Source organism: Gymnogyps californianus, chromosome 11, assembly GCF_018139145.2.
Source record: "Gymnogyps californianus isolate 813 chromosome 11, ASM1813914v2, whole genome shotgun sequence".
In the NCBI taxonomy this organism is placed as follows: domain Eukaryota; kingdom Metazoa; phylum Chordata; class Aves; order Accipitriformes; family Cathartidae; genus Gymnogyps; species Gymnogyps californianus.
In genome coordinates, this window is record NC_059481.1 from 21622308 (window position 1) to 21647462 (window position 25155).

The 25155-nt window shown below is 45.4% G+C and overlaps 2 protein-coding genes across 4 annotated transcripts in view; one reads left to right on the forward strand and one right to left on the reverse strand.

Moving 5' to 3' along the window:
• The first annotated feature begins 112 nt into the window (after positions 1-112).
• RAB11A (RAB11A, member RAS oncogene family) lies at positions 113-19509 on the forward strand. The gene is made up of 5 exons (XM_050903158.1): positions 113-207; positions 8320-8515; positions 9478-9671; positions 10664-10744; positions 17759-19509. The coding sequence occupies exons 1-5, from the start codon at positions 168-170 to the stop codon at positions 17896-17898; spliced, it is 651 nt and encodes a 216-aa protein (XP_050759115.1). The 5' UTR covers positions 113-167; the 3' UTR covers positions 17899-19509.
• Positions 19510-23463: 3954 nt separating this feature from the next.
• The window catches only part of MEGF11 (multiple EGF like domains 11), a 210842-nt gene continuing 209150 nt past the window's right edge, over positions 23464-25155 (reverse strand). For all 3 annotated transcript variants that reach the window (XM_050903192.1, XM_050903189.1, XM_050903191.1), the window contains one exon: positions 23464-24626. In XM_050903192.1, the coding sequence (XP_050759149.1) occupies positions 24466-24626 (161 nt within the window). In that variant the 3' untranslated portion in view covers positions 23464-24465. The remainder of the gene's footprint in view (positions 24627-25155) is intronic.

Genomic DNA, 25155 nt, shown 5'->3' on the forward strand with positions numbered 1-25155 from the left:
TGCCCCGGAAGCAGTTTCGCCAGGCGCCGCTGCGCTGCCCCGGAAGCACCTGTCTGTGGGCGGGCAGAGCGCGGAGGGCGGAAGCGCTGCGGCGGCGGCAGGGAGGGGTCCGGCTCCCGCTCCCGCTCCCAGTCCTCGGCCTCCGCCGCGCCTCGGCGCCCCCCACCATGGGCACCCGCGACGACGAGTACGACTATCTCTTCAAAGGTAACGGCCGCGCCGTCTCATCCCCGTGGCAACCGGAGGGGTCACCTTCTGGAGGGGGTCCCGGCCTTGGCGAGGGGTGGGGAGCGGCTTCCTTACGGCGCGACCCTCCGGCGGGGGCGGGGGGGGGGGGGAGCCGCACACCGCCGCCTCAGCCGGCCTCCGCCCCGCCGCCGCTTCCCTCACAGCCCCGGGGAAGGGGCCCGGCTCGGTTGATGGGGAGAGGTGCCCGGGCCCACAGGCGGGTCCCGGTTGCCGCTGCCCTGAGGAGGCGGCCTGGGAGAGCTGCGGGGCGGGGGCTGGTGGAGGACTCCGAGCAGCCCGGTGCGAGGCGGGGGCTGCGCTTCCGCGGGCATCGCCAAGCCCTGCTCGGATGGTTCAGGAGGTGGATCGCCGCGGGTGTGCTGGGCGTCGGTGCCTGCCCCGGGGCCCTGCGGGCGCTGGTCGCGCCCTCACCCCAAGGTGTCAGATTTGGGCAGGTTTCCGTAGCGGTGATCTGGCGTGTCTGCCTCTTGTCCGAGGCTTCTGCTCCGGGAACAGGCTGAGGCGACGGCCAGCCTGCTGGGATGGCGAGCAAAGATCATTAGTGAGGATGCCCAGGACTGATAAGGACTACTTCCTTTTCGAGCTATTAAATAGGGCTGTAAAGTGAACGAGTTATATGCTTAGCGTTGGTAGATGATGCAGCTAATTTAATAAATTAGTATTACTTGCTGCCTTCTGTATTCTGAGCCCTTCGCGAGGGGTGAATGTAACTGCTGTTTCACACCCAGTGATCTCGCGTCCTGTCCTGGCACCTCATGCGGCACCCAGCAGAGAAGGGCAGGAATACCTTGTTTTCCAGGACTGATGTCCCTCCAGTCAGCCCTACAGCAGCAAGTTGGGTTAAAACGTTGCAGGCTGTAGTTAAGTACTCAGTTTTCACTCCCCGCAGAGTAAAATACCAGCCTGCTGTAAAGGTTCATGAAGCATGCTGTGAAACGCGTACGGAAATGCTGACGTTTTGAAGTTGGCAATCCAATTTTTTAAATCCTACTGCAAAAGCAAGCAAAGTATTGTAAAAAGTAGTTGTTTACTGCAATATGGTATTGTACATTTGAATTTAGGATTTAGAGTATTGCTTGTTAACGTTGTAATGGTGAGAGACCAAGTGCGTGTCATCATGAAACTTAGGTAAAGGAAAACATCAGTGGTTTTTTTCTGTACCCTTAAGCTCCTGTAATAACTTTGAGGAATTACATTTTTTTTGTTGCCTGTTTTATCCAAGTGCCATGTGAAAGTGGCATTATTTCTACCTATAAATCAGTCATCTGTACTGCTATTAAAATCAAATCAGGAAGTACCAAGAAGGGCCTCTTTCTCAGCTTGCAGCATTGGCAAGGGCATTGCTGACCACTAGTTTAATCGCATCAAGCAGTCTTGTTGCATTGCTTTTACTTGTTCGTACAATTCTGTCAGTATGCTTGTAATTAATGTTTTAGCTGTGAAGGCCTGGGAATATCAGTGATGCAGTTTGTTGGGAGAGGTCCTATCTTTTATTAGACCTGCTTCCTTATATAATTGGGAAATAATAAAGTTGGGATCCAGTTATATAGAAAAGTTCAAAGCTAATTTAATTGATTGCCCCTCCTAAAGCTTTTTCTGTTTAGACTAGCTTATAGAAGCTGTTGGGAGTGCAGGGAATGCTGTGAAAATGGTGTTGTGAAGATGAGCGATTCAGGTTTTGCAAAGCTAAAGCAGACTGCAGGAAGTTGATGCAATGTCACATAACTGGGATTAATGTGGCAGCTGAAATAACATAACAAATGCAGACTAATACAAATTGTGGAAACTTTTGTAACTTCCCAAAGGTGATGGTGGTTCTAAACAAGCTGTCACTGCTCTGGAATGATCTTGAAATTATTGCGAGTAGGTCTCTGAAATGAATGTCTCCTTACCAGGCACTGGTCAAAAAGGCAAGAGGTAGGTAAAAACTCTTGGAAAAGGAAATGAGAACTCAGGGGGAACAATAAGCCGATGTTTGAATCTGAGACATGAGCATCTTGGGGATTGAGGGGAAATGTAGGCAGGACGGACATAGCCATTTTGAAAGGGATATTGTAGAATTAAAAAGATGGAGAAGGGCATCAAAATAATCAGAAGAGCGACCTAATGGATTCATATCCCTTATACCGAAGCGTTGTACAACTTTATCAAAATTAAAACACTGAGTGATAAGGGCAAATAGGGAAAGTACTGTTTGTCATAATTTCTCTGGATATCTGTAATGCTTTCTTTTATTGAGCAGCAGGTGAAAACAAAAGGACATAAAGTCCCACAGATGTATATGCAAATTTTGGAGTGGTGCATTGCCATAAATACTATAAATGGGTTTGAAAGACTGCACAAATTTATAGAGGAAGAAAAATGTCTGTTGGGGCATTTCAGTGTGGTGGTTACAATGGCAAGTCTGAAGGTATTGCTTGTTTGAAGACGCAAGGGCTTGCTAGGACAAAGATTAGCCTGTTTGCTGTGTTACACGTAATGTTTCTCAGACATCAGTTCTTGACAGTCAGACTGGGTGTTGGTCTGTAAGGAAGCTTAATCCAGTAGGACAGTTCTTCTGGGTTTATGAACTTGAAGGGACATGGTAGGTTGGTGGGACCGAGTTCAGAGTTTGACTTGGTTTAAAATCATTGGGTAATATTCTCTAGTCTAGCTGTCTTTTACTACTCTTGAGTTAAACTGCCACGCATCTGTTTATGTGAGACCTCTGGTTTTGTCCTGTCAGCCACTGACAGCAGCTGTATGTCAAAATCTGTCTGACTCTGCTGGTGGGTGTAAGCTGAACCCACCTATGCTGCTGTACAATAAAATCACAGGACCTGTTACAAAATACCCCTCTCCTGACTCTGTTGCAACACTTCAGCATAGCTAAAGCTTAAGCCTAGCTTGTAAAAAGACGATTTCTGGTAAATTATTCTTGTCCAGCCACACATGTCTTTGTATTCTTCCATACTTCTTGGGTTTAGCTGAGACCAGTGCCTACTGCTCCCAGCACTGCACTTAAGGAAACACGAGACCTGTGAAGTCTAGTTTGTAGAAATCTTGCTCTGATTTTAATGGGAGGAAAATATAATGGTGATATAAGGATATTACTTTATTACTTAATAAATTAAGCCTGGCTTAAATGCAGGAACTTTTTACTCTTTTTGATTAATGTACTTGCAGTAGATGAGTAGTTATCAAAGTAACCCTCACTTGTAGAAGATGTCTTCTGTGTTTTCCATGAACAGAGCTCGAGGGGATTATGTCTGCATCTTGACCATCTGGAACCCTGGATTTGGGGTCAGACTTCTCATTTCTGAACGTGGACCTGGCTTGCGGTGACATTCAGCTTATCGTTAGGAAAAACTCCAGTTTCAGCTATCTGCTTCCTACTTTGCATCATGTTCATTTCTCCAACTTTTCCCTTTGATATTGAGGAAATGCTCTGAAACTGAACAAACTTGTTGGTTTGGGTTTTAGAAAACACATTTTTTCCTGTGTGTGTTGTTTAGAGAAATTTGTACGGAAAAGTGGTTGTGTGACACCTCTTGGTTTTTACAATGGTAGCAAGCCCTTTGCCTTCACTGCGTTAGATGTGGAGGCACTTTTGTGCTATAATAAACCTGCCGGCTTAGCCATTTTACTATAGAGGTGTTTAGAGGCCCAGCTCTGCGTTACGTATAGTATGTACAGGTAACGAACGACCCCTACCCCAAAGTGCCTTTGAGACACCAGTTCCCTTTGTGACAGGCAATGGGTGAATAAACAGGGGGGCACAGGTGAGGAGGGAGATTAATATAAGACACGATCGTGTTAGGTTTATCACCAGCTACCTACAAGGTGTAGAATCAGGTCATCTTATTCATGTTTCCTTTAAACTCCAACTGAAGTGGGCAGGAAGAGGTGTTCATCAGCAGGTTCTTCTGGGGGTCATGAAGATGTGTGCAGGCTCGTTATTGATATGCCTCTTAATAGCAGAGCTCAATGCAGAGACGCGTGTTTTTAGACATCGTAATTCCCTAGCACTGGTGTGCTTGTAAATAGTGTAATATGTGACTTGTGTAGTAACTTTTACCATAGAAAATACAAGCTAGTGATACTGTACTTTCTATTTTCAACCTGATTAGGTTGTCAGTAACATATTTCATGAGATAATTAAAGTATTTTCTGAAAATTTCAACTAAGCGGTTTAACAGAAATAAAAATTGGGTGAGTGAGCTGGAATGTTGGTGAAAGATTAATAATCCTTTCTTGACGTAGTTCTCTAAATTGCATTTCATGCAACTTAGGAAATTGAATTCTTATTTTGGTCTTCTACAGAAATAAAACTGGAATTACAGAATGAAGTTTATACAGTAGCATGGCCTTCATACTCTTTTTCTTCCTTCCTTTTTTTTTTTTTTTCCTCTCTCCACCAAATGCTTGTCTTAAACCTTTGGGGTGGTAAATGCTGTAGATAGTCAAATGCATTGATTTAAAGCACATGGTTGCAAGTATTGAACTGGCACATCACTAAACCAGTAAGAATGACCTGCCTAGTAGCAGTCACTTGGGGCAGGGTGATCGCTTTCCTGACTTTCAGGATGTGCCAATACAAGTCTCCCTTGATTGCGAAGCTTTCGAAGGTGCTGCTCCTGTAAGGGAAGTACTGGTCCAAAGAAGGTTATTGATGGAGGTTTTCAAGAATAGGTCTTGTGGCTGGACTTGCTTAAATGTTTCCTCTAGACCTTCCTCCTTCCAGTGCTGATGTAGTAAAGGAATTTGCTGATGATGCAAGTTGGGTCGTACAAGAGAAAGTCGGAGTGCAGAACTGGAAGGGCTGCGTGCTAATGAGGACTGCAGTCCTCCAAATGAGGTGGGATTCAAGATGTAAGGTTTTATGCCTGGGGACTCATAGGAGTTTGCTAAAGTAAAAGTTTGCCAACTTAAATCTAGAACAATTAGGTCTGATCACAGGCAGACTGAGCCATCAAGGTGATGTGGTCAGGAAAAGGTAATTCCAGCTCCAGGTATGCCTGGTAGAGATGGAAATATTAAAATCCCTGTATACGTCACAGGGAGATCTCGCTTAGAATGATGTGTGCAGTTCTTTGCGCTGTGTGGAAAAGAAATTGAAATAGGGAAGATGTTTGGGGAAATGGACAGTCTGTTTATAAGGAAACATTTGAGAAGTTGGCTTATTTAGCTAGTAGAACAAAGCTGAGACAAGATGCGGTTGCTTTCTGTAAATACCCCAGCATAAACACCACTGGGAGAAGAAACTAATAAGCTAATGGACAATGCTGGCACCTGAACACCACCATCAGCTGACAGCTAATTTCTTCTGAAAATTAGAAGGCAATTTCTAACCATTAGGAGTGAGTTTCTGGAAGAAAAGCCCGATAAAAGTGTGTGTGCAGGAACAATTAGCTTTAACATGGAACTAGATAACGTCGTTTCCTTCCCAGAAACTGTTTGCCTGGGATAGTTAGAATGGGACTCAGCCATCCAGGGTCATTCCTACTGTATTTCTATGCTAAGAATATAATCCATGGGAACACTGCGTATTATAAAATATCAAAATGAGGTGGTTTGATAAGGAAAGCTAAATTAAAATTAATAATACAATCTGAGTGGCTGTTAAAGCTGTTTCAGTTCGTAATTGTATTCAAAGAGTGATACTTGCTCAGACTGGCAGAAATGCAGAAAGTGTGAGGAGTCTTAGGCGCCTGCTGACATTGCAAGCTGTTCTTGTGTCCGTGTTCAAGAGGAGCTGCAATGGCCCAATTAAGTAGAGGAAATAGCTAACTTCAAGGAGGAAAGTCTAATATTTTCCCCTTTTAATTGGGACATATTAATCTGGTGCTGGAAACCATTCAGAACATAAGCAGCATGGGATTCAGACAAGGTAAGGAAAAAAACCTGGCAGAGGAATTAAGATGATCTGTCTATTGTTAAATGACTTAAAGCTGTGCTTTGAAATATGCACTGAACAACAAAAATATGTTTGAGGGGAATACTTGACAGGTATGATGCATCCTGTTGGGAAAAGAAAATTATGTATGTAGATTGCTTTTCTTGTTTAGAGAAGTTTTTGGCCGCTGCCAGAGCTAATGCTGGGTGATAGCAGGACTGAGGTGTGTGAAGGGAGTTGACAACTTTTGCCTCCCAGGAACTTTTTGTTTGTAACACGTCCCAGTGAATACAAGGCCACCATCATGTGGCCTAAACCTGCCAAAATAGTATTGAAGAACTTACTTGCCAATGAAAGAGGAAAGCTATGGCAGTTTGCCGGGTGGTGATGATGCAATTAGGTGCCCTGTCCCCTGCACTAAGTTTATTACGGTTTAGCATCTTCCGTGCCAGCAAAGCAGTTCAGCTGTGTCAGGGCAGCTGACACTGAACAGTGCTTACCTGCCACGTAGGAAAGCAGAGTCCTATTTGCATTCAGCATACGCGCTTGCCGCCTACCTGCACTTGTGATCTTCATAAACAGAAGTGGTTAACAGAGCCACTCTGCTTTATGCAACTTCTGTAGCTTGGCCGGCTGCGTGCTGAGTCAGCTGGCAGAGGAAGCTGGAAAGATGTTAATTTTGATGAAGTATTCTCCACAAGGCCATGTTTGAAGCTGGCATTTGCTGCAATTTTCATTTTATGGAGGGTGTTTAAAAGGTGCTGCTCTGCCCTTAGAGTCAGAGAATCCCATTTGTCAGAATTGTTTTGCAGTATTTAAATAGAAGATGGTGTTCAGAGGGCTGCTGTGTGGTGCAGCAGCAGATGGGAGTATTTGCGCTGCTAGACTCAGACTCAGTGGGGGGTTTCTCATGTGATTGAAGTGTGTTTGGTACACTCATTCCTCTGTTGTACCACACAGAATCTTTAACACTGTGTTGCAGTGTCTTAACTGTTAAATGATGTGTGTTACTGAGCAAGTATTTCTGTTTTTTTCAAAACAAGCATAGCCACAACATTTTTTTGTCACCTGAGCGTGTACTCTTTTGCTTGGACTGGCCTTGATTAACTGCCGAACTTAAAAGTTATCAGCCTTCTCAAGGATCTTATTGTGCTCTTTTTCTTCCATTTCCTTCTATTACCGGTTCGGTACCTTACCTTCGTTAAGGGCATAAGATCATCCCGAGAGGCTCCTGTTGGTGTGACTCAGGGTTGTGAATGTGTTCCATCCAGTGGCCTGCATCTTGGTAATGAGTTTTAAGTTACGCTTAAACTTGCACCTTTCAACTCAGCATTGCAGGATATTGCAACGAATCCTTGTGACGCTTTTCTTCCTGTAGGAACTGGACTTTAAACCTTCTGTTAATCTCTTGTCAAGCATAGCTGAATCCTTCCAATTAGTTTGCTTGGCACTGGTGCTGTGATGAGTCAAGCTGAGCCGAGGAAGGGGGAGTAGATGGTGGTTCTAATTCTGAGGCCCAGCGATACCCCAGCAGCACTTTAGAGTGGTTTCAGGCTCTGGCCTAAAGTGGCCAAGAGTTGCAGCAGCAGCGAGTGACTGCAGAAGGGCAGTGTGCTGTGGCTCAGCTAACATTTTAAACTGTCCATCAGGGTGATGGTGGTCTTGTGGTTTTTTGGGTTTAGTTCTTTTTTCCATTCATAAATTTTTCCGCCCCAGTGGGGAACCTCTCTTCTGGAAAGGTATGAAGAGTGTAAAATGAAGGCAGAGTCTGCTGCTTGCCCTGCGTTTTGGACTTCTTCAGCAAAACAGATTTCCGTTGCATGGTGTGGGTTTTTTGTTTTCTTTTTTAGTTCTAGTGTTGTTACAAGGATGTGAAATCCAAATGGTCCTCGACTTTTGCAGTGACAGCCATGTATATTCTTCCTGGAGGAGGAATGTTCTTCCATGTTGGGCAAAGGAGACTGAAATGTAAGAAGTAAAAGTAGAGTCTAACTTCTGTTCAAAATGCTGGTGAATGTGGCAGCTCTGGTTGTCTAGAAATATCAAGACTTGGACAGTAGACCCATGACAAGAGTGGTGGTTTTGCCATTATTTTCCTTCATGCTTCATTCTGGAAAATAAATGTTTATTGCAGGTGATGGTCAGTGTATCATCTACATCTGGAATCTGATTCTCATGTCATTTTTGTCTTGTAGTTGTTCTTATTGGAGACTCTGGAGTAGGCAAGAGTAACCTTCTGTCTCGATTTACTCGCAATGAGTTTAACTTGGAAAGCAAAAGCACCATTGGAGTAGAGTTTGCAACAAGAAGCATTCAAGTTGATGGGAAGACAATAAAGGCTCAGATATGGGACACAGCAGGGCAGGAGCGATACCGAGCTATAACATCAGCGTAAGTGGTAACTTGTATGGCTGAAGAGAGCCTTTGCTGAGAAGGGTAATTTTGGGCCCTTCTCATTCCTCAGAAACTGCAAACAGAGGGATTTCGTATTTTATCGTGTAATATCCACAACCTGTGGTGGAAGGAAGCTTAAATATCATTCAGCCCAGAAACTTGATATAGTGTGTCCCTGCACAAACTGATTTACTTCTTGGTGCTCTCACGATATGTAACTGGAGGCATTTCAAGCCTAGAATGCAAGAGCTTTGAGAGACTCATTTCAATGCAAGCGATTGATAAAGTAACATCAGTGTTCATGGAGGTTTTATTAGTGGTAACCTAAGACCAGAAACCCTCCTGTAGCAGCAAGGAAAGACTGCTCACTTTGCGTGCTTATTTAATTGGAAAAAACTGGCATAGCAAAAGCTGGATTTAAGTAAAGCTGGAGGTAATTGTGGGGTGGGAGAACACAGCCTGTTTCTTTTTGAATGCATTACTGTGCCTCTCTCTGGTCTGAAAGGAGACCAGCTGTGGCCTTTTGTAAAGGGAATAGATCAGGTTGACATTTTTATGGTCCAGTGAGTCATTCTAAAGTCTATCACTATGGGCTGTGCCTGTACTGCACCCACAGTGATGGGTGGGGGAGACTTTTCAGGAGTGGATCAGAGGTTGAAGGTGACAGTAGCTCACCACAGATTCCAGAGCTTCATTTTGGGATACGGGGTTCTCCCCACAAACATGGGGTTTGGCTTACCCCCTAGACTCTGAGCTGTCCTGGCTGCTCTGGTCGTCCTGTGGCATAACCCTAGTCTGGATGCTCTGCTTCACTGTTTCAGGTCCCACGTAGCCTGCTTCTGGGTATTTTTTTTGTATTGCTGTCTTAGTAATAGCTATTTCCCATTATTGCACAGGAACTTGTCAGTTTTAATCATGATGTTTCTTGCTGGTTCTCTAACACGTCTCTTCACCAACAGGTACTATCGCGGAGCTGTAGGGGCATTATTGGTGTATGACATTGCTAAGCACCTTACTTACGAGAATGTAGAGCGATGGTTGAAAGAGCTGAGAGACCATGCCGACAGCAATATTGTAATCATGCTTGTGGGAAACAAGAGTGACTTGCGCCACCTGAGAGCAGTCCCTACAGATGAGGCCAGAGCTTTTGCAGGTTGGTGAACTCAAAATTATTTCCTAATACTAACTGTCTGGGGATCTGCCTTACCTGGTCTTAGATACGTGAATGTGCTGGTAGGAGGAAAAAGAGTGCTGCTGGTGATGTTCCTCAGTGTCACATACTGGTGTTTGCCTCTTTTTAATTCAGTCAAAAAGGAAGCCTTGTAGAACATGCATGCTGATGTGGTTTCAAGAACCAGCCGGGGCACTTGAAGATTTTAAATCAGATTTATTCTCTTGCCTATGCATTGCTTCTCTCGCAGAAACTGTGCCTGTGGCTTTAGGTTTGTGTTTCTTGTGCGGTGGTAGCTTTGCACCGTGTATATTGCCTTCTTTGTACCCACTGATCTGGAGCCCTATGCAGATGCCCTTGGCTGAACAGACTTTCATTAAACCGGCTTTCTGACTCTTGTTACATAATTAAGATCTGTGAAAAATAATTCTAGTTTCTGTAAGTCTTGCCTTGCTTTAGGCCAAATTTCTTTCATCCAGGAGCGTAGCTGTGTTTCTTACATTAAGGCTTGCTGTAGCTGCATTTGCAGAGTTTATGGCCAGTGAGGATCCCTGCCTGCAGGTGGAGGAGTGTCATTCCCCTGGTAGGGCTAGCCCTGTTCAATAAGCTGCCATGACATATTAGTAGGTGGGAGGTAGGGAAACTTGATGAGGTTAAAGAAAATCCAGGAGGCTTCCTCACACGGTTTTTGAAAGCGCAACAAATTCTCACTTTCAGTGATGCAGGAAGATGTGGCTGAAAGTAACACAGCCCTGAACTGATCTCTGTGCTTGGGGATGAGCGTAAATTCTAATGTTGGTGTTGGGTGGTGTTGCTCTCAGATCACGTAAGGGGGAAAAACCCACAACTTTTTATACTTGATACCCTTGCGTCTCATCAGGAACACTACAGATATAATCTGGTACAGAAGTTCTTCCAGATGGGAAACAGATATGTGATGTACCCCTCTAATTATAGTATTTCTGTCTGCACAGAGAAGAATGGTTTGTCATTTATCGAGACGTCTGCTTTAGACTCTACAAATGTGGAAGCAGCTTTCCAGACTATTCTGACAGGTGAGTCATCTAGTGCTTTGTGTTTGAAGGGGGAAGGGCAGAAGGCTGCTCAGATATGATGCAAATAGGCATTTCTTTGCCTATAAAGTGTTCAAAATTTTGTTATTTAATCATTCTTCACAGCCATAAGATTTGAAGTCCAGTTTTGAAGTGTCACAGTTGAAAGGCCAGCCTTGAACTCGGGAATGAATCCTTGTTCACTTTGATCTGCCCTAGGTTTCTAGTCAGCCTAGTTTATGTTTCAGTTTCCCATTTGTGTATGTTATAGAGAGTGCCCACAGGAGAGAATAGTCTCATGCAAGCATCAAGTTAAAACAGCCATTGTTTATCAGAGAAGTCAGTCTAGTTTGTTTCCATCTTTAATGGTGACCATAGCAGTTGCCAAGGGAAAAGGGATGAAAGAGTAGAGATCCTTCCTTTGAACAATACTACTACTGGTAGTCTGAGACGTAGCGACTCCTGAGCTGCAGGGTAGTCACTGTCATTGCATTTAATAGTCCCAGCTAGACTTTTGGCCTCTGTAACATGTGATGGCAGAGTGCTGTGTTTTTTATGCTCTGTGGATAAAGTACTTCCTTTTTGTTTAAACCCCTTTTTAGATAGGCAAAACTTGTTAGGGCTCTGAGACATTCAACTACAGCTACATGGGGCACCTGAACTTAACCATGGCTTATAAAGGATAGGGTAGGAGTTCACAAATTGGCATGGAAATCACTAGCTGTCATGGGACTTCTGTATTGTTGTGTACCCCGCCAGCTGTAGCCAGGGCATAGTGGGAGAACAGTGGCGTGTGTGGTTTTTGAGTTTTTGTCATTCCCAGCTTTGGAAAATGCCTCTCTAAATCTCTACTCTGGGTCTTCAAAACATCTGAGAGACTCCTCTGTTTTGGTATTTCTCTCTGTGGTAGGTGCGCCAGGCCGTGACTCTTGTTTTCTCTGAGTGCGTCCAACATGTTTCCCAGTTGCAAATTTCAACTCCCTCCTTCCCAATGTAGCATGTGCCAGGCTACGTGATGTGCTTGGTATGAGCAGCGGCCCCACTTCTAAACTGTGTGTCTCTGTTAATCAGATCTCATTGCTGTGACATTGGCACCTAGTTAGTTTTGAATTTTTTTTTTCTCTTTGCCAGCTAATTTAGCCATTCTTTTAAAACCACACCAAAAAGGACTTGTTAGCCATACTGGAACATGCAGGTGAGGAGGCAGCCAGGAAGTTATTTACTGTAATAAAAGTATACATTCTGTAGCATTTCTTGAGTCGTTTGAAATGCTTTATGAACACCCTAGCAGTGGAGAGAGTTTTTAGGCTGCTGGAGTGTTACCTGCCTGTGTCCGTCTGTTTCTTGTCTTGTCCTTAGTTGTAAGAGGCCTCCGATAGGTTCTGGTTCTATTGTGTTTTTTTACAGGGGGTTCCTAAGCAGTAGTGCTCCTGTCCGTATACTAGCAAAAAAGTAAGTGTGTCCATGTTAGGTCAATAAAGAGTGCGTAGGGATGCTTGTCATCTCGCTGCTTCATACAATGCTGGGACTAGAACTTGAGTTTGTTTCCTCTTTAGCCGAACCACGTGGTTCCCTTTTAACTTCAGTGTAGTCATTTGGTTGTAATTCAACGTTGCACAAATTAACAACAACAACAAAAAGTTATGTTAGCTTGCACATTTACTCCCTCCATGACTAACTACTAATGCCATCAGAGGGTGGATGGCTAAGGAGTGGCTGAATGCGATAGTATCTGGGATGCCTGCTGGATTTCCTGTTTTCTTCACCTACCTAAAGGCAGTCCTGTCAAAAATGCTTGTGAATTTGGGCATGGATTTTTCAGGAGAAAGACTTTTTTTTTTTATTGCTTACTTGTAACTGCTAAAACCTGAAATTTCTTCCTTTATGCATGTGTCCTTGGTAGTCCCTCTCCTCTCAGGAGCACCTAGACTGAACTTTGAGGTCAGATTCTGGCCAAATGTGCTGTGTGTAATGTGGAACAAACAGCCTTGCTGCTTGCTGTTTCAGTTTTCAGAGGGGATCAGGGCTCTCGGATGAAGGTTAGTTAATTAACTTTCATACTTGTTCAGCACCAGCACTAATAATAAAACAGAGCTGGAAATATATCAGGCATTGTTTATCCCCTCCCGGGGTGGCTGTCAGGCTGTCGTAGCCAATATAAACTGGTCACCTAATTGCCCACATCTCCTGTTGGACCATTCTGTTCTCTAACAGTGACGGCTGAAGAGGTGGAAAGTTTCCTGCATGCCCTGGGCTGCTGCCTTACTTCCACAGAGCAGTGTGACGCTCAGACGATATCCTGCCGTTGCCATGGGGAAGCAGTTCACCTCTTGGGCACAGGCTAGGCTGTTTCTTTATCTCTCCTTGCATGCTTCCAACAGTACCTTTTATTCCAGAAGTTATTTTGGATTCTAATTCGCGGAGGTTTGATTTTTTTTTTTTCTGGTTTAATTTTTCTGTAAGGGAGAGCAGTCTGTAATGGGAGAACAAGCGATTAAAACTCACCCTCGGTGGACTCTGACAGATTGTTGAGGCTATTGCTTTTCCACAAACGTCAATGTTCCCTGCATGTTGCTGTGACAGTATTTTGGGTAAAGAGCTCTCGGGTATGTGGACAGGATCCTTGTTCGGGAGGGGTTGGTTCAGCTGTGCTGGAAGAAACACTTCTGCTGATTAGTGGGCATGTGGCTTGCTCCAGACAGGAGCTCCTGTTTCAGGGAGATAAAGATGAAGTAAATAATGCATTAGCAGCAGGTTGGCTCCATCTCGGCTGTGACTGGCATGCTAAGGACGAATGTTCTGCCAATAAACTTCTCGATAACACTTCACAGCTGGCTTTTTCTGTTAATGATTTGCTTTGAAGGAAAGAGGGGAGCAGTCATCTGAGGAATGTGGTTTTCAGAGTGACCCTGCAGGATCGTGGATAGTCTGTATTTGGCAAGGCTGCCTCCAAGCATAGCGCCTGCGGGTGGAATGCTCACTGTCCTTTTGAAGAAGGAAGTTGGTAAAGCTAACAGGCTGCGAGCGGAGGTGGCTGACAGAAGATGGGGCAGGGCATGCTGCTGCACCAGCTCTGCTAGTATTTGCAGTGCTGGGAACTGCACCGCAGAGACATCCCAGGCTGCTCCCAGTGCCTTTCACACAGCTCCTTAGATCTCTCCTGAACAGGGTGTCGTGACTAAGGTCTGTAGCAAAACTCCTTTTTTCTCCAGCCCTACTGAAGCTGGTCTGGTTGGGACAGTGTTGGAAACTTGTAAGAGTACTTCCCTTGGAGGTGTAGCAGGGTCTGTATTACGCTTATCCACACCCAGATTCTCAGATTAAGCCCCTTTGAATAGATGGCTTTGGGCATGGGAAATAGGAATCCTTTATAGTTAGCACAGCCTAAGTGAGTACGTGATCTGCTCTTGTTTCAGGTGGAAGAAGGGGGAGAAAGCTTTTCTTCCCTCTCCCTGTATTACAGAGGGCTTTTAGAGGGGCGTATATCTTAAATCTCGTGGGCTTCCTGTCCTCCTGTGGATTCCAGATGAGGTTTTGGGGACCTTTTCCTTCTGTGGCTTAGAGTAATGGTCCCTATCCAAATTCTTCTGTTGCAAGATGTCTAGACTTCAAGGGCTGATTGTTGTGCACACAAAGCTGCTTTGTATCATCTGGCAAATAGGAGAGACTGGTATTATAATCCTAGCCACTCTGAGAATTCACAGCAGGATAAAGCATCCCTAAAGTAAACTGGAGTCTGCCTCCGTTCCCTGCCTGGCTCTGTGCTCTGTTCCCATACTGCATTCTGCTGCGGTTTCATCTCTAAGGAATCCCATCTCCAAGGAAACAACATCACAGAGCATTAACATCAGAAAATCTAGGGATTTCCTCTTTTGTTAGCTCTGTACACCTGAAAATGAATGAAACGCTAGTGCAGGCTGAGCAGACAAGGACTGGACAAGCTCCTCCTAGGCAGCAGTGTCACTTTTTCCCAGCCCTCTCACAGTGCAAGGCCTGTCTCACACAGTTACCAATTATGCAGTGATGCATTCTGCTGAATGTGCTCTTAATAAGGTCTCATTCAGTTACTGAGCAGAGCGTAAAGTGTAGCGTCTTCATTAAAAAGCACGTGTCTTCATTAGCCTGGCATTCCTCCGTGCGGGCTAGTTTCAGCGCAGGCTTTGCCGCTGGGCATTTTGCCCCAGCGAGAGCAGGTTTAAGCTGTTCCCACCTCCCCTTTCACACCAGCACGGCTGTGTGTGGTGGAAGACTGTGCAGCTGATGCAGGGAAAGGCAGTTTTTAGCCGTTTAGGCTTTCATCTAGGGCAGTATGCTGTGGCTGCACAAAGGTTTGCGCTGCAGAGGAGGGAGAAGCAGCAGTGAGCAACAAACTTGGGGCTGCTGCGAGTTGATTCAGGCGGCACAGCTGCTAAGTGTCCTTGCAGGACTGCTGGGGAGGCCGTGGAAGTGGGGATCACGGAAATATGTTCCTAGAGTCAAAAGGGATAGACCCTTTATCAGCAGAGAAATCAATGCTGTTAAGATTGTTTTTAAGGCTTCAGGGGTGTTTATTGAAGATCTTTGCTGTAAGATCAGGGTGTTCCACAGAGGGCACCCTGTTGTGAGTCCTTGCTTACAGGAGTGGAGGAAGTGTGTGACAGCTTGTGTTAGGGACTAGTATGAACTTGTTCAGGAAGTTCTCTGGAAAACAGAATTGCTGCTGCTGAAGGTGCTACTAGAGAGTTTCCAGTAACGAAGGTGGCAAGAGCCTTCTCCTGTTGAATGGGAACAGGCAGCGTTCTGCACTTGGAGGTAAACTGGCTGTCTGCCCTGAGCTGGGGCAGGGTAGTGGAGCAGAAAACTTGTCCTGAAGAATGCAGAGCAGATCTCTTCCAGCTGTGCTCCTCCCGGCTCTGCACACAGGCGCTCTGCTGAACGCTGCCGAGCGGCCTGCCACAGGGCGAAGCTGATCTTTATCTGCAAATTCCCACATGGGCTTGCGGGTGGCTTTAAAGATCTGATTTCGTGGGATTCACTTAGCTTGTGAAGTTGTTTATGTGTAAGACTGTTGGAAAGAAGAGTGAACTCGAGAAGGGATGAAATCAGAAAATCCTTTTGCATGTGCAGCTCTTGTTTGGTTGCCTCAGTGACTTGATCTGTAACTGAATGCATATGTAAAATCCATTTTTCTGAGCAGTTCATCCCTGTCTGAGCTGTCAGTTTGGAGGCTCAACAGGCAGATTCTTTCAAAGCGCCACTTGCAAAGGTTAATGTTACTCGTACAGTCCATAGATGCAGCACAGTATCTACCTGAGAGATTTTTTTTGTCAGCAACCCCATGAATGCGTGCAGCTCTGCTCTTACTCTTCCTGGGGAGCACTTGCCCTCTCTTTGTGTTGGCAGCTTAAATCAGTGCAGGCTTGTTGCGTCAAGGGCAAGGTTTTCAAGCCTTGTTTGTCAGGGACCCTTTTCAGCTCCTCAATGCCATCTCTTCCCATTGTCGTAAAAGCAGGCACTTAGCTGTGTGATCAGCGCTTGGCAGCAAAGAGGACCTCTCTGCACAAGGTTGCTCAATTTCCAGTACTGAAATGATGTCAGGATGTGCCCTACGCAGCAGCTCATTAAAATTCTGAACAAAGGCTGCTCACTAATGACAAATTTCTGGTGGAAAAGACGTGTCTTGGTTTGGGGTCAGGCGAGGTGTGTGTTTGGACAGTCATTATCCAGCTGGTAAGAGACTTCAGACCTCCAAAAGAACTTGGACCTTTGCTTTGTTTCGCCAGAGTTGTTTGCGAGCTGTGCTCTTCCCCGCTTTGCTCTGCGGGAGGAGTGAAGTGCAGGCACCCTCGTCTTCTGCACCCCGGCCTTATCTGAAACCTTACGGCGGGGCAGTGAGCTGGAGCATGCAAAGTGGGTGTGGGCATCAACTCCCTTCTCTCAGGGGCTCCGCTGCCTGGCAGCGCTGGCGTATTTGTTGCCAGCATGCTTTTCTGTTGTGCCAAGTCGAAGGTGTGATGTTGGCATTTCAGGGGCGGCTTTTTGCTGAAGCTGAAACACTTTCAAACTTTTTTGTGAAACTGAGGTTTAGCAAGCTTTTTTTTTTTTTTAAACCTTAATGATTTTAAAACTCAAACTTGCAAGTGAGTTCCCCATGTTCTATTTTTGGTATCCTTTATTTCCTTTCTGGGGGTGAAGTGCTACACATGCCGTACTCTTTCTTCTGTGCAGCTGAAGTAATGCTTTTGTAGCCACTCTGAGTTTATGTACAGCACACGCCGTCGGCCACTAACAAATCCCAGGAAACTGGGCAAGGCTTTCAGTGCAGGTGTGCAGCGTTCCCCACTTGGCAGCGTGCTGGGGAAGGCACAGGGGTTTAACCCAGGCTCTCCGATTTATGCTGGAATTTCTTCATCTGGAGTCCATGTTTCTTCTGCGTAGTTTTGAAGTTTAGCTACACTAACACAGTGAAATTTGTAAAAGGTTTGTGTGCTGCTTAAGGGGCTGAGTCTCCACTTTTTGGGCCCCAATCAACCTTTTCTGAAGATTTAAAACCGCTTGGACAATAGGCAAGGTATTGTACGTGATAGGCATGCTGAGAGAGAAGAAATTGCCCTTGCGGTCCTCGCAGAGAGAGAAATTTTGAGTGGTTCTTTTTAATCCCGCTGTTGTCTGTGGATACGTCGGCAAACATGCGACCACTGTCCTCGGAGCCTTAAGAACCATCAGAAGGAATTGATGGGGCACATAGTTTCTGATTCCTAGCAAAAAACCTTGTGAATTCTGTCTGTTTACTAACTGTTACCTCAAGGGAAGTAAAACAGTCGTTAAACTCATTTCTTTTGCAAAAATGTATTTTTATTTTCTGAATATAGAAAACATCGCAATTGAACGTCTTGTGAAAGCTGCTGTGCATGACCGATGTAGTTCCAAAACTATGAGAAATCTTTATATATTTCATGCCTGGTTTCCCCCGGATGTGACTTTCTGACGGTGTTCTGCTGGTGTACATGTAATGACTAGCTCTTTCTTGTCTTCCAGAGATCTATCGTATTGTTTCCCAGAAGCAAATGTCCGACAGACGTGAAAACGATATGTCTCCAAGCAACAACGTGGTTCCCATTCACGTCCCTCCAACCACTGAAAACAAACCAAAGATGCAGTGCTGTCAGAACATATAGAATTGTTCATTCTTTCCTAAAAGGCTGTGTATATTCCCCAGGTCCAAGATTTAAATATATTTGTAATTCTCGTGGTTACTTTCTTGTGTTTAGTTACTGCTTATTCCTTCGGAATTTCTCCATGTCTTAAACACTTTGATTTCAGTGTTTATAAATCTATTGCTTCTATGTGGCTGCAGTATTTTCCCAACACCGACTTGTCGGTTTTGGTTCAGTAAATTGTTTGGAACTGAACTCTTTTCTTTCCAACACGATGCCCGCTAGTCAGAGCACGGACACCTTTAGTGAGCACTTGAAGACGTTATTCTGCTCCTCGCAAAACAATTACTGTCAGGTTAACTAGGAAAATATCTCTGGGCAGGATAATCTTCCCTTGTCGCAAGGTGTTGTATACTGCATCTAAAGCTTGATGAAATGCCCGTTGCTCTGAAGTGCAATTTTAATGTAAGTTAAATGTTTTTTGGCTACATCTTCAGATTGTCAAGTTGAGGATTTTTTTTCGAGAATGTTATGGGGGAGAAAAGAGAATTTCTTGTGAACAAGCAGTGGGGTTCTTGCTACCTGTGAATGAGCTTTTGTGGTTTGGCACCTGCTGCAGAGGAGGTTGTGATGGGAGGCAGGGCTGCTGGGAGGCTGGCCGGGGAGACGCTGGTGGGACTCCGTTTGAGGTGCCTCTTGTGAAGAACGCGAAAGCACGAGCTGCGTAACCGATGAAGGGTCACGCTGGCGCTGGAACTTGCAGCACGTTTTTGTGCTGCCCGAGACTTGGCCTCCACAGTGCTGGTGGTATCAGGATTTGAGGATGCCTTTTTTCTTTCATGGTACACAGGCTTGAAGGGTGTTGTCACGTATTACATATCACATTTATTAATACATGCCACATATATTAATATATTCAAATGCTTGAGTTGATGAATCAATAACTTCCGCAACCTGCTCTTAGTTTTCAGTTCTGTTTCATCTGGTATTTTTAAATTATTCCAGTGGTTTGGTATATGTTCTTTAACAAAAACACCTGGAGTAGTTTTCTTACTGGATGCGTTCCTTCTGGGGTCTGTCGCTCAGTACAAATCATCTGTTCAATTAGCTTGTTCAGGGATACATGAACTGTGCCTTCTGTCACTGCACTCACTGCATATCACTCAGTATGTGCTATTCCCAAACACGTCATTAATATTGAGCTTTGGGGGCTATAGGCACTGAATTTCTACAGTATTTAAAAGAACTGTTTGTTGTATAAATGCCTGCAGTTATTTATACAATTACAGGGAAGTAATTGATTGTTGGGGATGTTTCTCAAACTCTGATACGACCCGCTTGGAACATCCAAATCTGGGTAGGCACTACCAGCTGCGTTTCGTACCCAACCTTTCTGTCTTGCGGTGCTCATGATGTGTAAGGCACACGGAAGGCATTGCTGTAGTCGGTCACTTGGTTTGTTTTTTTTAATCCATTTCTCCTCCTAGTATTAGTTCTGAAGATGCTATTTTGATCTGTTTGTAAATTACTTTGTATTTTATGCATGTACTGTACCTTGATTCATTATTTTTTTAGATTGATTTAAAATATATTCATCCATGATTCTAATAAAGAATTACAGGGGACGACTCAGTATGGTGTTGGGTGCGCTTATTGGGAGAACTGGGATTTGACCTGATGGTTTTTACTTACTGGAAGCTAGTAAGCTTCTTGGAACAGGCTGTGAGAAGACGCTGAAGTGGAAGCACCCCCAGAAAAGGAACTGAAAGGATCGTGTAACACAGTTGCCTACTTCACTCAGACCAGGCCTGCAGCTTTTTGAGGCTGCTGCAGTTCATAGCCATGACAGTTTGGCAGCTTCAGCAAGCTTTTACGCTCTGAAAAGTCTGTGGGTTCGCTCTAGTCAAACCTCTGAATAGCTTTTACAAACCTGTTTGTTTTCCCATGTTGCCACCAGTAAGAAGATCCTGTGGGACGGCGAACTACTGCCTTCTGCAGCAAATGATTTAAGCTTTTTGATCCCACTTTGGTGTCCCGCTGAAGAAGCGGTGCACAGGAGCCAGATTGCCCGTGAGCGTTGGGCACGGTGGCCCTGGCAGCCTCCTGGCTGCCTGCTGCAGGCCGCAGTCACCCACAGAGCGCGTGGGGCAGCGCTGGTGGCTCTGGGGACAAAGGCAGTTTCGGGCCTTTTAGCATCGCAGGAGAGTCTGAGGTGTAAGACTGGGCCCTCGCTTGCTGTGGGAGCTGTTCTCGCAGCACTTCCTCTGGCCAGACCGGAGCGTGTTTTGGAATTAACCAAATCACCGCGGCAGCCAAGTTCTAAATTTGTCAACTGGAAACGCAGGATGAGTTGCGCTTTGCTTCCTTTTCTGATTCACGTAAGCAGGCAGCTCGGCTCAGCTGTCGCGTCAGGTTGGGATTTCGCATGGTTTTATGCAAGACGCTTCCTTCTGCAGCAAACGCAACTGCAAGGAAGTGTGTGGGAGCACAAATCGCTGTTGGAGGCCGAGGCCGCCCCTGCCCCACGTAGAGTTTGCATGTGTGCACGTGCTTCTTCCCTCGCCTCGCAACAAACAGTGCTGTGTTTAAGTCCTGGGCAGCTGTGAAGTGGCTGCTGGTGCTGTTAGACAAAGTAAGAACTCTAATGTTTGTTTTTTTTCCCCCACCAGAACTTTAAAATTAGTAATCATAACACAGGCCTTAGAAAGGCCGTGCAAAATCTGATTTTGTACTTATGAACTGCTGCAACATGGAATGTGAAATTTTCATGCAATAGTTTGTAAAGCCTGCGTAAGCTATCGACTTCTAAAGCAAAATCAACTGGTGTATGTACAGAGATGTAACTTCTTACCTATTAAAGCCTTTGCCTTGTGTTCTATGGTTTTGTGCTGCTTTCTCCTGACTAAGCACCGCAGTGCTGTGGCAGCGGATCCGGCGGGCCCCGGCCTGGGCGGCACTCCTGGGACAAGCAGGTACTTCACAACGTGCTTTGGGAGAGACAATGCAAGACGTTATTCCGTCTGAACGCTGACCCAACGGGGTATTGTTCCCGTTCAGCTGCTGATTAATCATTCTCTTCCGTAATTGGCATTACTTCTGTAGCGAAATGTCTCTTCTCTGCTAATAGGAGACAACTGATTATAACAGATACTGCTTTTGGGCCCTGAAATGAGCTTTCCGAGTTTCTGGGAACTCTGTCTAATGCTGCAAAATTGGCTTTACTTGCCAAAAGCTTTTGCTATCATTTACATATTTGAAAGTCCCAACCTTGGCAATTATGAAGCTGTTCAGCGAGCATCGGTGGTTCTTGTGTTTGATGGGAGTTGAGGTTCTGACTCTTAAGCAGAAAGGACATGGAATTGTTCTGATTTAAAGACATTTTTATTAAGCTAGAATTACTTATTCCATCAGTTCAAACCTGATGAATTTCCAGCCTTAAATAGCTTATTGAGTGTGGCTTGTCAAATAAGAAGATTACATGCTGGGCTTTAGTTAACAAGATTTTTAGAAATATGAAGCAGAGATACGGAAAAAGCTTCAGCATGTAGCAGTCCGCTGCCTTGCCTGGGAGTCATTAATTCTGAAGGTGTTTCTGCTGCAAATCTCTGCTCGTGATTTATTGGTTAGGCTCCCTGGGAGCGCCATCAAACCTGCTGCGACGGCTGCCGCGTGTCGTGTCTCATCCCTGCTGGGTGCAGTTGGGTGCCTGTGCTGGCCTGTATCCTGCAGTGCCCACCTGAAGGCACTACAACCCGCTAGTGGCACAGAGCACTGTCACCACGGGCACTGGAACGCATTGCGTGAAGATCAAAAAGAGACCTGGTGGTGGCACTTGCCCCGGATTGCTCTTTGTAGGGGCGCGGGAGCTTGTCCGGCTGGGTTTGTGCATCGCCGGGGTCTCTCGCTCAGACCTGCCGAGGTTAAACTGCTGAGGGATTGTGAGAAAGATACGTACGGAGCCGGTTACGTTTTGTTTTATAGCTAGGCCTTACTTGAAATGAACTCCACGTTACAGTCCGAATTACAGCATTGTGTTTTCTGGGAAATCCTGCAACTTCTGGCTTGGAAGCCTGGTGCCCGTGGGTTTTTCGTTGGGGACAGCGCCTTTGTGACCAGCCCCGTCACCTGGAGAACTTGGACCTGAACACGGGCTGGAAGTTTTAGTCTGCAAATGAGTACGTTTGAGAAATACACAGTGAGAGAAATTCAATTTATTTTGTACAAGGTAGAATACCTTTGCACAGTGAACAAATATATTACAAATCTGTCTTGCCTTAGAAAAGTATTGCCATTTTGGTGCCTATTTCCTAAGCTGATGCTAATATACAAGAAGGTACTTTTTTTGTTGGTTTTTTTTTTGTTTGTTTGTTTTTCCTGTTAAGCTCTATGCACTCCTTGCATTTGGTTTGAAAATCCAGCTTTGAAAAAAAAAAAAACTGAGCACATCTCTGCTCTCTGGAGTCTCATCGCAAGCGTTACAGCAACACACACACACACAAACATTGGTCAGGCCAGCAGCTGAGACTGCTTGTGCTAGATGTCAAGGTAGGTCTCTAACAAGAGTATTCCTTATCAAACTGCCTTTCTCTTGGTATTTTTGAGGTAAGTCTTTCTATTCATGTGCATAAAATATATGCCTACTGGCCCTACAAAATAATTGTCTACTTACATCTCAAATAAGGCTTTCCTGGAAAATAAAATTACTATTGCTGATCAGTCATTGCCCCCATGCACACATGCAGCATTCATGTAACTACTGATGCATTATCCTGCAACATGAAGATCTGCTGCTCTGGAAGCCTGGGGGATCTCTGGGCTCAGCTCGGCCGTCTCGCTGCAGAACTCTTGGTTTGCACAGGGGGTTCAGAGCCAACCCGACCGCCCGGCGGGGTCCCGGCTCCTCCAGCAGCGCGTCGCCGGGGCTCCCCACGCCCTGAGGCGAGCGTGTTGCGGCAGCGCGCCCAGGGGTGCTGTGCAGGCTGCCAGCGGCTCGGTACCGCCGTGCCAGGACCTTCGATCCCCGAGGCGAGGGCTGAGCCTGTCTGCGGGGACACGGGCTGGGCCCCGTCTGGGTGCTCCGAGTGATCCGACGCCTGGTCTGACTTGGAGCCAGGATCAAGCTGCTGCCTCCGAGCTGGAAGGCTCCTCTTACCAGTCCCCTAGACCAGCAGGTTACGTGAGTGATCATGCTTTGAGCAACTGATTGGTGCTGGTTTCGTTCTCTTCTACTTCCATCAGACTGGCGAATGTGCAACAGATTTTTTTTTTTATATTTAAGAGGCAATCAACTTGCTACTTCAATGTTTGCCTAATAAAATTACATACTTAGAATCAATACTATTTCATGCTCAAAATCTACAAGGAACTGCTTAACAGCAAGTATTCTACTTTCTAGGTCAATAAAGATTACCAAAAAAAAAAAAAAAAAAATCATAGTGGCTTAGTCCAAAACTTTACCATGGGCCAACCCCTTGATAATTACTTCACAAAGAGCTGCTGAAAAAGAAAACCCAGTTTCAGCTGAATTTAATGACATTTCAGGTAGAATCATCAACGGATAAAGTTGCACTACATGGTAATGCACATCAAATCAAAGGGTGTCATAAATGGCATGCTGCTAAGTGAATCATGATGAGGTGGTTTGTAAAGATGGTCTAGAGAAGCCGACATGTCTTAGCTTTAGCAAAGGAAACCAAACCAGAGTTAGTCTGTGCAAACCTGCAGCGTCCCCGGGAAGTACACGAAGGTGCATCAGTTTACACTGCCTGACAAATCTGGCAGATTTATCTAATAAAATGGAAGCTGTATAAGGAAAAATAAAGCCTATCTGTGCCAATCAAAGTATTTTATATCTCGTTAAAAGTGGAGTAAGCTGGGTGTGAGACTCACTGTTGAAACTCAAGTCATTAGCAAAGATCAGTGGACATTTGCCAAGATGTTGCATTTTAAAAACTGCACAGAACATGTCTGTGTTAATATTCCTCTACTCAAATACCCTGGTACTGAATATAAAGATGAACATATCAGTGCCAATTACCAAGCATGATCTGCACAGGTTGCACATGGTGATGGCAGTAAATGAGGTTTCCAGACAGTGAAATGACAAGTTTCCCTGCTTCCGTTCAGAAAAACGTCCATTTCCATGACAAAGATGTAAAATATATTCCAGCGTATTCCTAGTCACCTTGTTCCTAACAGTAAAAAGTTTCTTGATGCAGTTGGTAGAAATGTACATCTATAAGTCCTTCTACTTAGCATGGTTTTGTGTTTTATTTTACAGCAAAGCCAGGGTTAGAATACACGTCACGGAGAGTTTTTGCCTGGAGCATGTAGACGCTTTCTGGAGTGACGTACTCCAGTCACGTGTGGAGGAGGTTCTTGTTAGTTCCCGTTACCCATATAAAAATGTCTTTATAAATAACATCATGCAGCAGCAGTTGGCCCAAGCTGATGTTGTGTTACGTTAGGTCCTTGCGTAAGACAGTCTGAAGTCCCGTCAGCATCCTGCAGCGCAGAAAAGGATTGTCTTCTCTTTTGCTTCCTCAAAGTTTGTATTTGCAGCACAGTGCACCAGTGAAGTTCATCCCTTTAAGACTGCTTGTCCCAAGATGGCCCGTGCGTCGGGCTGTGCCGTACGGGGAGGAGGTCGTAGTGACTAGGAATGTGACTGTTCCTAGGCAGGTCGTATGGATTTTGGAGGTAACTGGCACTCCGACCGCGGACGTCTTGGACCACGCTGACAGTGGGCTCTGGGGAAGCAAGGAAAACTGGGTTACAGTAACTAGCAGCACTCCCAAAACTAGTTATTCTACTCATGTATTTTGTCACAAGCACAGAACATCAACTTCCCAAACCATCTCTTCCCCTCGCAGCTTTACTGGCAGCACATGAGGCAGCGCATGGGGCAGACCAGGGAGAAAAACACCGGACGGATCCAAGAGCAGGTAGTTCCAAAAGCCCTGCAGATAATGTCTTCAAAAGACCAACACTTCTGCGGTTTCAAAATTTTGCAGCTGGACTTTGCAGCAGTTTAAAACAAGAGCATAAAGAGGGGACTGCAGCCTGCCTCCGCCGGGGCTGGAGGAGCAATTCAGCGCTGTACCACGCTCACATCCACCACCGTAGCACAGGGCCCCCCCCGGGACATAGCTCCCCAAATCAACACGCCAATGCAGAGGCCTTCTCCCCCCGGCCAGCGCCTCCCCGCACCGTGCCAAGTCCATGCTACTTGTGTCGGGAAAGGGAAAAAAAAAAAGGAGCATCTACAATAAAAACACC

Excerpts from the sequence above, each read along its gene's own strand:
- RAB11A (XM_050903158.1), top strand. The coding sequence starts at position 168 with ATGGGCACCCGCGACGACGAGTACGACTATCTCTTCAAAG. Across the intron at positions 208-8,319 it reads GTACGACTATCTCTTCAAAG|TTGTTCTTATTGGAGACTCT; the intron begins GTAACGGCCGCG and ends TTTGTCTTGTAG. Across the intron at positions 9,672-10,663 it reads TGAGGCCAGAGCTTTTGCAG|AGAAGAATGGTTTGTCATTT; the intron begins GTTGGTGAACTC and ends CTGTCTGCACAG.